We start from the raw sequence: 13,841 nt of genomic DNA, 5'->3' as shown, positions 1-13,841 counted from the left end.
GCACCGCCTCCAGCCAGCGGCCCCCCACGCAGCCCTCCCCTGCAATGGCAGGGCCCAGAGCAAAGAGGAGGAGAGGAGAGGACAGGAGGAGAGCAGGAGGAGGAGGAGGCAGGAGCCAGGCACAGCTCGGGCCGGATCGGAGCAGCGCGGGGCGCAAAGAGACCGTGCCCGGCTGGGGGACCCGGCATCGGGGGCACAGGGACACGGGGACAGCTGCCGCTGCGCTACGCTGCCCGCAGGGAAACCAGTGGCAGAAAGAGCCATCCCTGCCTGCCTGCCTGCCCTGCCCCACTGCGGGAGGAGGTGTCAGGAGCTGCTGCTGCTGCTGCCACGACCACACAGGGTGACGACTTCAATGTGAGCCATGTGCGCGCCAGCACGGAGCAAGCAGTGAGCCCAGGATGAGCGCGGGTGAGCGGCGCGGTGAGAGCAAGCCGGAGCCCAGAATGAGCAAGTGAGCAAGAGCTGCAGGAGGGTGGTGACATCCACAGCAAAGAAGCGTGACCCCACAGTGAGCCCTCCGCCTCCCCATGAGCGCGTCTGCACCGAGTGAGCGTGGCACCCGCAGGCTGTGAGCTGAGCGTGGCACCGGCGCTCCGAGAGGAGCGAGAGCGTGAGCATGAGCTGACGGCGAGTCCAAACCCGCGGTGAGCAGAGGATGGGTGGCAGTGCATGGGCGCACGGTGCACAGCAGCAAGCATGAGCGAGAACGGCGGGAGCGGGGAGGCCATCGGCACCGAGGGGCAACAAAAGCACGATCACCAACAACGGGACACCTCCGGGCATCGCCAGGGAGGTGTGGGCACACGGAGGGGACAGCAGTGAGGAGGAACAGCCGCGTGTGCGGAGCCGTGGAGCCGCTGCCCTGGGCTGCAGGGCGGGCTGGGGACAGGCAGACAGCGTGTGTGCTGCGGGGACCAGGAGCGCGTGCACAGATCCAGGGGCACGGAACTGGGGGCAGGGCGGGGAGCGCATGGAGCACTGGGGACCCCCAGAGTGGGAGCTGCCGGGACATCCCGGCAGGAGGAGGGGGATGTGCTCCCAGCACAGGAGGAGTTGGGAATTTGGGATGCCAATAGTGCAGGAGAGGGATGGGGTGTCGCTGAGTCGGTGCGATCGGGGACCAGAGCAGTGGCAGCTGTTCACACGGTAACACAGTGCAACACGGACAATGGTTGGTGGCGGGCAGTTCCACAGACAGCAGACACGGAGTACGGAGCGATGGAGGCTGGGAAGCACACGTAGATGGGAGGAGGGCCTGAGCCTGGCACACGTACCGGGCACCGGGGGAGAGGAACGCGGGGACCTGACCTGGGCACGGGGACCGGGAGCACCGCTGCGCTGACAGCACAGGGACACTCGGGGGCTGCTGACAGCAGGGCAAGTGTGAGCAGGACCGCGTGCACGGTGTGAGCACACCGGAGGCGGGCTGCTTTCAGCCAGCCAGCAGCCAATCCCTGCACCAAGGCCCCGCGCTGCCCAAGTCACGCAGCTCTGCCGGCTCCCTGCCGCCTCCATTCTCTGCTGCTCTCCCCAGTCCCCAGCAGCCCCCACAGCACTGCAGCTGTCACGCAGCCGCGAGGCTCGGGTAGCAGAGCCACATGCTGGCACAGCACAGCTGGCATTGCCGGGGGGCACCGGAGGCTTTGTGCCACGCTCTGGGGACACAGCTCCAAGGAGGAGCAGAGCTCAAGGGTGCTGTGCACACAGGGTGCAGCTCTGCCCAGCAATGGACAGGGAGCTCTGCTCCCTGCACACAGCGCAACACGCCCTGGGCACACTCCTGATGTGCGAGGAGCGGCTTGCTGACGCACACCTGCGCACACACCAGGACCAGTGCTCTCTGCTGTGCCCCTACACGTGCAGAAGCATCGCCCCTCTCCCCGCCCCTACCTGGCCAGCACGGCCAGGTTCCCTGCAGCCTGGCACAGACAGGGGCTGCCTGCCCTTCTCCCGGCTCCGCAACGCTCCCAAAGCTCCTCCGGCCCCGGGGCTGCGTACCGTGAAGATGTTGGAGCGCCGCTTGGACTGCTTGCGGATGGGGGTGGGTGTGTTGGAGGCAGCGATGGTCTCGATCCGCAGCTCCCGCTGGCTGATGCTGGGGGTGGAGGGCACCGAGGAGGAGTAGTCGCTGAAGGCTCCTCCGCCGTTGGTGGCCTAGGGCAGAATGAGATGGTGATGCTCAGCACGAGGCTGGCAGACGCGGGGACGCTGCGCCCCATGCACTGCACCTGGCACCGGGGGGGGCACGGGGAGCTGCTGCCCTTCTCTGCTTTTGTTTTCCCCCTGGAGGAACAGCAACATTCCGAAGCCAACAGTGACAAGGAAGGACTCAGTGGCACCAGCTGAGCCATCCACTCTCCAAGGCCCTAGCATGGAGCTGTGAGGAGCCCAGCCTCGCTGCTCCCTTCTGGGCTGAGCTGCGCACCAAGAGGACGTGCACCCTGCAGCTCTGGCCCTGGCCCTCCCACCACCCTGCTGCGGGTGCTGCCAGCCACGTTCATGCAGTATATGGAGAAAGCCCAGCTGGCAGCACAACGCCCACAGCCTGCAGATGGAGCCCAGAGCCTTTTGCAGCAAGAGATGAGGCCTAGGAGCCCTGCTGCCCCACACGTGTCCTGTGCTGGAGCAGGGGCTTGGAGCACCACGTCTGCCTGGAGACAGGAGAGCTTTTGCTACCCCAAATCCAGGACAGGGGGAACCCTGTCTGCTAACACCTCCCCAGGAGTACAGCACGCCAAACATACAGGCTCTGCCAAGGCAGGGCTGAAGAAGAGGCACACACAGTAAGGACTACCAGGGTCCAGAGAGTCTGCTGCTCCTTGTTAATGCATCCATGAAGCTATGACTGAGGGAAGGACTTCACACAGAAGGGACTGCAGAGTTTGAGCTCCTGCCCTAACAGCTGTGATAGATCCTATTTACGTGGGATGATGGACAACAAAGCTCCTAGGAAAAAATCTCACCGAATTGTGTTCTGTACTTTATACACTCCTGTAACATTGCGTTCATTCCTTGCCTAGCCAGAAAACCCTCCTTCAGCCCCGAGCCACCAGTGCCTGGTGCTGGGCCAAGTGCAGGATGCTGCAGCCCCGAGAGGCAGCAGCCACCACCACGTGGGTCTGAGGAAATGGAGCTCCAGGGCTGCAGGAGAGACCCAGGCCCCATGCAAACTTCAGCTGTGGGAGAACCTGACAAGGGGACCCCCCACGTCCGCTCCTGGAGCTGCTCCATCGACCCAAACGACACCCCTGGTCTCTACTGACATCTGAACACACGGCAGAAGCTGAAATCTGGGCAAAACACATGCAGAGATCCTTCCCATTAGCACGCAATGGGTGGATGCCATGAACTGCAATGAACACCGACAGCACTATGGGTGCTTGAGCAGAAAAGGGATCATTCAAAGTTCCCAAGTTGGCACCATCACACAGAAGCAAGGGCAGCAACAAGGAGCGAAGTCTGGGAAGGGCTCTGAGTGGAAGAGTGCAAACAAACAGCAGCCACTGCCTCAGCATCTGCACGGAACGGGGCAGGGGATGGGAGTGCACAGATGATGAGAGCACAGTGCAGGGCATCGTGAGCCCGGCGGGATGCTGGCACCACAGGGACACACACAGCTGCTGCCTGCGCTGCTCACACAGGGCTGTGCGCTGCCTGCAGCTCACGCTGCTGGAACATGCACTGCCAGGCTCTGCCGGGACATGCTGCAGCAGGCATGGAAGGCTCTCCTTACCAAGCACAGGTGAACTGCAGGTTGCTTTTCACTTCACTTGCAAACTTCATGTTTTCATCCCTGCCTGCCCTCATTATCCACAGCCCAAGCACTTCTGTATCTCAGCAAAGCACCTCACACTGCGGCCAGGCTGCGACAGAAAGGTGTCCCGACCCAGCAGGGTGAGCAGCAGGGCCAGCAGCAGGGCCAGGCCCATCAGCAGCACCCAGGGACACAGAGCACAGAGGGACACAAAGCACAAGGTCTGAGTGCTGCAGAGCCCGGGCTGTGCCCCTGCTCCTGGCTGCTGCTGGCAGAAGGACAAACTCCATCCCACAGCTAAGGGCAGCCCTGAGGACACCTCGGAGCCCCTGCAGAAAGATGCAGCAGATGTAGAAGCAGTGAGAATCAGGTGCAGCAGCTCCGAGCACTGCAAGTACCCACCGGCCCGTGGAACACCGGCACCCTGCAGGCAGGGAACAGGATGGGGCAGGTGGGAGCAGAGGCCAAGCCAGGATCCCAAACCCATCAGACCTGCTCGCCTCGCTGCAGGGGCAGGAGCAGCACACGGCCCCCCTGGGGCTGCAGGGTGACCTGAGCAGCCTGACAGCGGGTGCAGAAGCTTCCCAGGAGCCAGGGCAGGGGAGAGATGCTGCTGCCACGGCCTGATGGGCACGCTGTGCTCCTGGAGGTGTAGCTGGAAATGCTGAGCACAGCTGGCCCCTCTGCCCTGATGACAGCAGTGCGCCCTGTGGCACTGCGCACTGCTGTGGAGTTAAAGGAAAAACTCCAAAGACAAAATGAAACCAGGGTCTGCTTCAAGAACTGCATCACAAATCGAATCATCCCTCTGCAAGGACACCAAGCCCCTCCTGTGGCACCGCTGCCCACGGGCACAACGCTGTGGGTGCAGAGAACAGCCAGCCTGGCACCAGGTGGAGAGATCCTCTGACACAATGCTGAGAACACTGGGGTCCACTGGTACCTCTCCAGTAACTGCCATGGACTGGTGTGACAGCTGGCCGGGCTGCTGGGTACAGCAGCATCCATTTCTTACAGGCTCAGTTTGGCTTTCAGCATCTTCCAGAGCAGCTGGTCCCAGGACCAGCACAAGCAGCGGGCTGTCCCCAGCTCCTGCCTGCCCTAAGCAGCCCTCTGTAGGGATGCTGGTCCCATGCCCAGGAGACAGAGCTGTCCCTGCCCAGCACTGGGCACCGAGCAGGACATCCCCAGGCACAAAGAGGGGCAGTGCAGGCCATACCTGGCTGCAGTATGAAGTCAAAACAAAGACAAAGCAAAACAAAGCTCAGAATTCTCTGTCTGGCTTCTTGTCATCCTGTCTCTAAGCTCAATCCTGTGTTCCCAAATCATTCCTGGGGCTCCTTGTCCCTGCCTTGGTATCTGCTCCCAAGGGCCAGCAAATGCCATAGGAAACCCAGAGAGAGCTTCTACCTGAAATGGGAAAAGACAAAGCGGCGTTACCATCACTCCCTCATCCACCCTTGCTGATGGAGCAGAGCTGCACCTCTGCAGAACTCCTCCACCAGACAGGGACGGCAGCTCCTGCATGGCGCTGCGCCCTCGTGCAGCACCACCAGCACAGCTCACTGCACAGCAGTGGCTCTGGGCTCTCTGCACCCCTCTGCAGGAACTGCTGTGCTGCAGCAGCTGCGCACTGCCCAGTCCTGGCACGTTCCCTCCTGCCCGGGCCGTGTGCTGCATGCACCAACGGGCTGCTCTGCCCGGGTCAGCAACAGAACATCTGCAATTGACACAGTCTGGCTTCTCAAAGGCAGCTGGATTTGTTCTGGGGACACTGGGAAGCGGTTCCAGAACTTTGAGCCCCACTGAGAAGGTGAAAACACTGCAAGGCACTCTGCAATCACTCACCAGCTCTATTTCAGGGAGAAGTACTTCTGGCAATGGAAATCTGCAAGCACCAAGGCACAGAGTGCTGCAGCGGGTCCTTGGGAACCCAGGGGGCTGTGGTGGAGCCACAGAAGACCCAGGGAACAGAAACGAGCTTCGATCCTCACTGAGGCCCCCAGGCTGGTCAAGAACAGGGACAGACAAAGCTTTGGACGGGCACAGAGCAGGGATGGGACAGGGAAGACAGAGGGCAGAAGCTCCGGAAGGACGCGGCCTCTATCACTGCTGCAGTCCAGGCAGCCAGGAACTACTTCTCGTTCAGAAAGGCCTGACAGCGAGCTGCCATTCCCTGCTGGCTCATGCTGCGTTACTTCCCTGGAACGGCTCTGCTTCCCACCACATCTACCCAGGTCCCTCCGGCAAACCACAGGAGCACAGCAGGGAACTGAGAGAAAAGGTTCTGCCTCCGGGCCCAGGAGCCGACATCCACCTCTACACAGAGGTCGTCTGCACACCGGGCTGAAAGGTGCTCTGCAGGGAGGAAAGGAAAGCAAGGAGGTTTCTGAGCAAGAACCTTGAACACAGCTCACGCCACGCCATTAGAAACCTCCTCTGATGCCCCAACTTTGCCTTCCCATGGCCACTCTTAGATCCACCCCTTCTGTGCTCACCTTTTCATAAGAAGTGGTTTTCTTTCACATTTGTGTCCTTCAGAGGTCGGCTTTGGTCCATCTTGGCCCTCACTTTTCTAAGCTGAAGAAGCCAAGCGCTTGGCATCCTCCTGTACGTGAAGGTCTCCCTCCCACAAGCCTCCTTCCGAGGAGCCCATCACCACACAGAATGCTTTTGTCCACTACAAAGACACGCTGGCCGGCAGCGCAGTGCCATTATTTGCTTGTTTGTGTGCTTTTTTCGTGCTCTGCCACATCGAACACAACACGAAACAGCTCCTCCCTGAGGAACTCGGCCTGTGCTGCCCTCCTCCCTTCCCACACAGACTGCCTCCCATCTCCAATTCACCGTCCCCGCTTTGCTGGGACAATCCTCTCGCTGTTGGGTGCGCTCACATCTGCATTAACCTGGAGGCCTCCTGTCAGCCTTCCCAAGCAGTGTGGGTCACGGCACACCGCAGGACACTGCAGGTATGGCTGTGTACGTTTGCAGGCAGCTGTGCTCACCGCTCCCACTGCAAGCTGCTGGACACAAGCTCTGCTCAGAAGGCTGCGCGGCTCAGCAGCAGTTCTGCTGCCAGTGGGGCTCAGCATATTCACCTGCACACAGAACTCACGTGAATGGGCTGGAGCCCGGCCTGGAGCACCAGAAATCCATACAGAGCAGCTCACGGTCCAGCATCAAAAACCTACGGTCAGGCACAACGCTTATACGGGTATTTAAAGTCCCTGACGTAAGATAATCTCACTCTCTTCTCAGTTTCACACGCTCCTCTGAGTCCTTAGCCACCCTCTTCCTCAAAAACCACCCCTCGTGTTGCTCACCAACAAAGCAGCTGAGGGCTTCGCACTGCTCCATCTGGGTCATCTCCCAGCGCTCAGAGGACCCAGCTGCAGCCTTTGCTGCTCCCCAGTCTGACAGCAATGGATCGGACAAACAGATCTGGTGAAGTCCTTGCTCCAGGCCCAGTGATTTCAACATAACATCCATCTGCGGATGCCCCATCCCTGCAGGCAGTCAAGGCCAGGCTGGATGTGGCTCTGGGCAGCCTGGGCTGCTGGTTGGTGACCTGCACACAGCAGGGGGTTGAAACTGGATGAGCACCGTGGGCCTTTGGAACCCAGCCGTTCTATGATTCTACAGCAACAGCTGCTTTGGAGCTTGCTCCACTGGTCTGAGTGCCTGAGGAGCAGCAGAGCCATTTCTCACCTTCACCAGAAGCAGCTCAGCACTTGCACGTGCATTAGGAATTGTAACAAAGCCCCGCTGCAGCAAGCAGGCTGCCAAGGGTCTCCGGCACCACCCCCCTGCTGTGCCAGCCTGCTCTGCTCTCTGAGCTGCTCCATCACCCAGCACAGACACCGTGGCCGCTCCTGCCAGGCTGATGCTGTGCCTGAGGAACAGCACCATGCCCTCCTGAGCTCCCAGAGCACTCCCTTCTCCTCTGCACTACCCCTGGCACTCCAGAGATGAGCCCACCTGTATGCACACAGGCCAGCAGCCCCCTGGTGCCATGGCAGCAGGACCAGGTGCACTCCTGGCTGCATCACAGACCCCTGCTCTGCCAGGAGCTCCCTGCACACTGCTCACAGCTGTGCAGCAGCTGCTCCAGGAGCACCACACAACCTCTGCAGTCGTGCAGCAATGGCTGCAATGGTACTGCAGCCTGACACCAACGTCAGCAACGTTCTGGGCTACGGGCTGATGCTCCAGTGTGACAGCGGCTCTGCCCTCCCAGCAGCGACTCCAGGGCTGCGGTGTGAGCGCAGAGCGAGGCTGAACGGTCTGTGCAGTGCACTGAAGGAGGGGTGAGGAGGAGCATGTGGGGTTCCTGCCTTCCCCTGTTCCCGTTTCCCACCTGGTTGATGTGAACAGAAGGGATGGAGGCTGCGGAGACAGACGAATGGCTGGGTGAGTTGGGCAGGGACTTGCAGGGACCGATGGAGAGCTGCTGCTTCTTCCTCAGAGCCACCACCTTCTGAGCCACTGAAAGAGCAGAGAAAGGGACAGGGTCAGAGACCTGAAAGCCACTTCACCCCTCAACAAATGTCTGCAGAGCTTCAGCAAGACCCAAACCCTCCCCCTGTCCGATACCAACACCTGGGGCTCGAACTGCAGCATCCCATGGTAACAGGGGAGATTTCTGCAGAGCACCCAAACTGCCCATCCCCACCACAGTCACCACCACTGCACAGCTGCAAGGTTTGGTACAGCTCCTTTGCAATGGCCACACTGAGTACCCAAAGGCCACCACTCTCTTGGGTCCCATGCAGAGCACTGATTGCGCAGCCGCACAGAGCCCACGACCCCCTGGCAGTGGCCACGGGAGCCAGGGACAAACTGGGCAGCCCGGGCAGTGCCACCTCTCTTGGCCAGGGCACACGTGGCCCTCAGCTCTCCAGATGCTCCAGAAATGAACATCACAAACAGCCCTTCGTTCCTTCAGCCTCACTGCCCGATGCCAAAAGCCCAAAGCTGCATTTCAGCCTTCCCAATTTCCCACCTAAGGAGCACAGCATCAGCCAGGGCTGCACACCGCCCCTTCTGTCCCTCATGCACACTGCTGGCCATCCCCACAGTCACAACGAGGAGCTTTTGGGAACATCACATCCCCTGACCATGCTTCACACAGAACCATTAAGGTTGGAAAAGACTTCTGAGATCCCCATCCCCCCCGTGTCCACCAACCACATCCCCCAGTGCCACATCTCCACAGCTCCTGAACACCCCCAGGATGGTGACCCCAAACTCCCCGTGCAGCTGTGCCAGCACCCAGCTGCTCTTTGGATTAGAAATTGTTCTTGATACCCAACCTGACCCCCCAGCACGACCTGGAACAACAAACACTGAGCCGGAGAATCCCTGAGGCTGAACGTGGCAGAAACTGCTGATGCAGCAGCAAATTCCCACCTGCTCCCAGTACACAGAGGCTTTCCGTTCAGCACAGCGTGAGGCCTCCAAGAAGGGTGAACAGGAGGTGAGTGATGCAGAGGGGAACCCAGGCAGGACCCAAAGGCTGCAGCACAGCAGCGTCTGCCCCGCATCACGGCCATCTCTGGCTGCTGCAGCTCACAAGCAGTGAGCATCAGAGAGCGTTTTCTTTCCTCACTGACGCTGAAATACAGAGCGTTGGCCAAATATTTTTTGAGTCCTACGTTGCTATTACACATGCATACATTCCCACATCAGTGATCAAATCTCACTCGCCCCATCAGAGGGCATCTCGAGTTGGTTTTCACATTGCTGCTCACTGGGCAGAGCTTCTTCTACTTCTCCAACAGCAGCAGGACTCAGTTCTTCAAAGATGACCTCTGCCACCCTCACGGCTGTGCCTGGGGCCATTTGCTCACCAAGGTTTCTCTCCTTGCTACGCGGAGCTCTCAGGTACGCAGCCATTGCACCCAGCTTGGTGCAGAACCTGTGTCCAGGCACAGAGCTGCTACTGCCACGCGTCACCCACGGTGCTGCGGACTGGTTGGTCTGAGCACCTCACGTGACTTTAAAGCAGGGAGGGCAGTAGTGTGCAGCATGGCTGCAGCCCTCCCTGTGCTCCTCCAGGATCAGTGCTCAGAAACACCGCCGAGACAATCGCTGCCAAAGGGCTCCTCACAATTTGCCCTCCAACCTTTGCTCCAGCACAGAACTGCAGGGATTGGAAGGGGCCGATAGAGATCGTGGAGTCCAACAGCCCAAAGCAGAATCCTACAGCAGGTTGCACAGGAAGGTATCTGGGAAGGTCCTGAATATCTCCAGAGAAGGAGACCCCCACTCCTGCGGGTGTCCCAGGGCTCTGTCACTACGCAGTGAAGCATTAGTGCGGAACTCCCTGTGTTCCAGTTTATGCCCATGAAATACTGCTGAGACGAGGCGTGACGGCTGAGTTACCTCCATGCTGATGGTTCTCGCTGTTGTCCCGGCATCCTCTAAGCTCTCTGAGACTCCTGCATTTAGAACAAAGCTCCTCAACCCTACGCCTCCAAAGCTAAGCAACCAGCAGGTGCTGCTCCCACCCCGCCGGGAGCTCCTGGCAGGAGAGGAGGCTCTGCACTGCCCACCCCTGCAGGCACCCACAGCTGGCACTGCCGAAGCTCTGATGCCACAGCTGGGACCTTCCCACAGCCTCCCCATGCTCAGCAGCACTGCACTGGGGCTCCTGCACAGACAGAGCCTTGGGGAGGAAGCACTGGCCTCAGTCTTTAGCCAGGCATCACCAACGGTCACACCAGGACCAGCACAACATCAGCGTGCTGCCCAAGGAGACCGGCACTGCATGTTGCTCAGAGCATGCACCTGGAACTGATCCTGCACCTGGAACTGATCCTGCACCTGGAACGAGGTCACAGAATCACAGAAACACCAAGGTTGGAAAAGACCTACAGGATCATCCAGCCCAACCATCACCAATAGTCCTCACTAAACCACGTTCCTCAACGCAACATCCAAACGTTCCTCGAACACCTCCAGGCTCGGTGACCCCACCACCCCCTGTGCAGCCCATTGCAGTGCCTGACCACACTTTCAGAAACGTAGCATTTCCTAATGTCCAGCCCAAACCTCCCCTGGTGCAGCTTGAAGCCATTCCCTCTAGTCCTATCACCAGTCCTATCACTGACTGCATAGAGAGGTCAGTGCTGCGCAGTACGGATATGTGAGCAAACTCAGCAAAATGAGCAGCAACCTCAGGTTGCAGATCTTCCCTTCTCCAATGTGGACCTTAAAGATCACCGAACCGCAGCATGGTTAGGAGGAACTTCACAGCCCCCACAGCCCCACACCAGTTGGGCTGCCCGGAGTCCCTCCGTGGCACTGGGTACCTCCGGAACGGGGCACCGCAGCGGCGCTGGGCAGCAGTGCAAGGCTCTCATTGCCTCCGGGTGAAGAATCTCCCTCCACCATCTGACCCAAACCTCCTCTCTTTTAGTTTAATATCCTCCTTGTCCCATCAGTTCTGTGCCAGCCGGCAGCTGGTCGTTACCTGGGCTTTCTCCCCATGTAGGTATCCAGGTATTGTAATCACGTTACTCCTCAATCTTCTCTATCTGTGAAATGGTTGAGCTCCTCAGTGTCTCAGCTACTTTTTCTGACCTTTGATTCATTTTTACAGTTTCTTGATGTTTTTCGAATGTTCATTTCCCTGCACCCCTTTGAAATGCCAACAGCAGAATCCAGCACGTGTCTCCAGCAGCGGTCCTCCTGCATGCAGACAAGGACCCCCCCATCTCCCCACTGCTGCTCCCCGCTCCGCGTCCCAGGGACACCACCTGGAGAAGTTCTCCTCGTGCTGAGACCGCCCTCAGTCCTTGTTCCCACATCAGCCTGCACCACCATTGGTTTGCTTGCACTGTCCCCAGCTGCTACACTCTGCAACGCACCCCAGGGTCCCTCTGGCCTTCCTGGCCCCTCATCACAGACCTGGGCTGTGCGTGCCGAGCAGCCGCGCTGCATGCCGTGTGCCTGGCAGCCCTCGCGGCAGCACTCCCAGCTGACAGCCGTGCTCAGGGGTGCTAAGCCCACACTCTGGCCAGCACTGCCTGGCCCCGACACCTCCACCCACGGCAGTTACCATCCTGGAAGACCCTCTCCACGTTCAGCCCGTAGGTGGCACAGGTCTCGTAGTACGTGCAGCGCTTCAGGTCATTGGAGAGCTTCCGTGCCCGAGAGTCATCGATGACACGAGGGTTGGTGGCACTGATGGCATCTGCAAGGCAAGGCACAGAGGTGAGGAGCAGGCAGCTGTGCGCTTCACACCCGCGGCCCCGGGGCACTCCTGGCCTCCTGCTCCTTCACACCGATACTCACCTGCACAGCACATCCTGCCCTACTAATGCCTCGGGCAATGAAGTCCCACATCTGCACAACGTGGATGTGCTAACGTTTTCAAATGAACCTTCCTCTACCCTCCTGACCCCCAGACACCGCACTTCTGAGAACGGCAGCAAGGAGCGGGAGGTGAAGCTGGGAACACAAAGCTGCCTGGGTGTGTGGCGCAGGACAGGGCTCCAAGAACACCCGGCACCACGGTGGGACCGCTGCTGAGGGCAACTGGGGGATGCGCAGAGACAGCAGACGGAGCTGGGGGCAAAGGCGTAAGCAGTGCGGCCCTGGGCGTGAGCACAGCCCCAACCCATGGGGATGATGCTGCTCACATGGGCTGGCAGTGACTCGAGTGCCACGGCAGCTGGAACCACCACGCACTCGTCTGCAAGTCTGCCTCATACGGCAGAGCCGAGCGGATCTGTCATCATTTCAGCTCTTAGGGCCACACTCGACAGATTAAAGAACCAAAGGGAAGAAATGATGCTCAGTTAATGGGGAAAGATGGCTCTGAAGGTGCGCTCACAGCTGGCGGCGCTAACAAGAGGCTGTTTGTACCTCCCAGCCCAGTGCCACACCAAGATCCCTCGGTCCTAAACCAGTTCCACGGTCTTTAAATATCGGAATTTTAACCACTTTGTCCCGCACTCAGCCCGGGGCACAGAGCACACAGATTGAGACCTGCTGGCACCGCCCATTCCCAGCCCCGGAAGCTCTTGGTGGCTCAGGAGCTGGGTCCAACCAAGGCTTTCTTCCTATTCCCCATCGCCTGCTCTCGCTCTCTGCTGTCACCTCGCACCGGCAGAACGCGTGCAGGGTCCCTTCTGCCCGCGCCCTGTGCCCGGACACAGGAGGACTCTCAGCACGGAAACGCAGAGCGGCGATTCCTTTACCGCTCCCCTTTCCGCCCCTGTTGCTCCCCTCCCTGCTTCCCAGGCGCCGCAGTTTGGCTGTTGGAAGCCCTGCTGCCCCAACACGCCGGGGAGGCGGGATCCAACTCCGGGCCCCAGCCCTGCCAGGCCGGAGGAGGAGGGCAGCTCTGCATCGCCGCTCCTCCCCACGCCCAGGCTGGGCTGGCAGCACTCGGGGGCGGCGGAGCCCCACCGCCCAGCAGGGAACCGCTCAGCCCGTGGGAGCTGGCAGCTCCGTGCCACCCCTCAAACCTCCCCTGCTGCAACTTGCCCCAGCAGCACCAAGCCCTCAGGCGTCAGCCCCGACGCTCAGCCAGTGCAGGCAGGAGCTGCGAACGCAGCGCCAAAGGCAGCGGCACGAGGTGGAGACAGAAGCAGCTCTGTGCACAGAAGCTGGGAGGGCTGGAGGAGGAATTAGGGAGCTCCTCCAACGCCCCTAACCCAAGGGTCTCCTAATAACTGCTTTAATGCAGCCTACAGACCAGCTGCCCACACTCACCCTGTGTGCCCACCAGCACCATCGGCACCTCCGCCGTGTTCCGGTAGCTGCAGAGCCGCAGGTAGTAGTTGTACACTGTCTGGAAGCTGATCTCGTCCTCCAGGCTGAAGACAAACACCACGGCATCAACCCAGGCAGCGAACTGAGGGTGGGAGACACAGCAACAGTCACAGACCATCACCGACCACCAGCAGCACTGCACAGCCCTGCGCTCCCTGCCGCACGATGTGCACAGGCAGCAGCAACAAACACACACACAGCCCTGCACTCACACACAGCCCTGCATTCACACACACACAGCCCTGCACTCACACACACACAGCCCTGCACTCACACTCACAGCCCTGCACTCACACACACA

General features: G+C 60.0%; 1 protein-coding gene across 1 annotated transcript in view; it reads right to left on the bottom strand.

The window, feature by feature from the left end:
• LOC104914589 (arf-GAP with GTPase, ANK repeat and PH domain-containing protein 3-like) overlaps positions 1-13,673 on the bottom strand; it is a 14,038-nt gene extending 365 nt beyond the window's left edge. Inside the window, exons 1-4 of the mRNA XM_010724544.2 lie at positions 13,481-13,673; positions 11,820-11,954; positions 8,115-8,242; positions 2,002-2,157 (exon numbers count right to left, since the gene is read on the bottom strand). Of these exons, the coding sequence (XP_010722846.1) occupies positions 2,002-2,157; positions 8,115-8,242; positions 11,820-11,954; positions 13,481-13,658 (597 nt within the window). The 5' untranslated portion in view covers positions 13,659-13,673. The remainder of the gene's footprint in view (positions 1-2,001; positions 2,158-8,114; positions 8,243-11,819; positions 11,955-13,480) is intronic.
• Between the last annotated feature and the right edge of the window lie 168 nt (positions 13,674-13,841).

This window comes from Meleagris gallopavo, chromosome 29, assembly GCF_000146605.3.
Source record: "Meleagris gallopavo isolate NT-WF06-2002-E0010 breed Aviagen turkey brand Nicholas breeding stock chromosome 29, Turkey_5.1, whole genome shotgun sequence".
Taxonomy (NCBI): Eukaryota; Metazoa; Chordata; class Aves; order Galliformes; family Phasianidae; genus Meleagris; species Meleagris gallopavo.
This window is presented reverse-complemented; position numbering and strand designations above follow the sequence as displayed.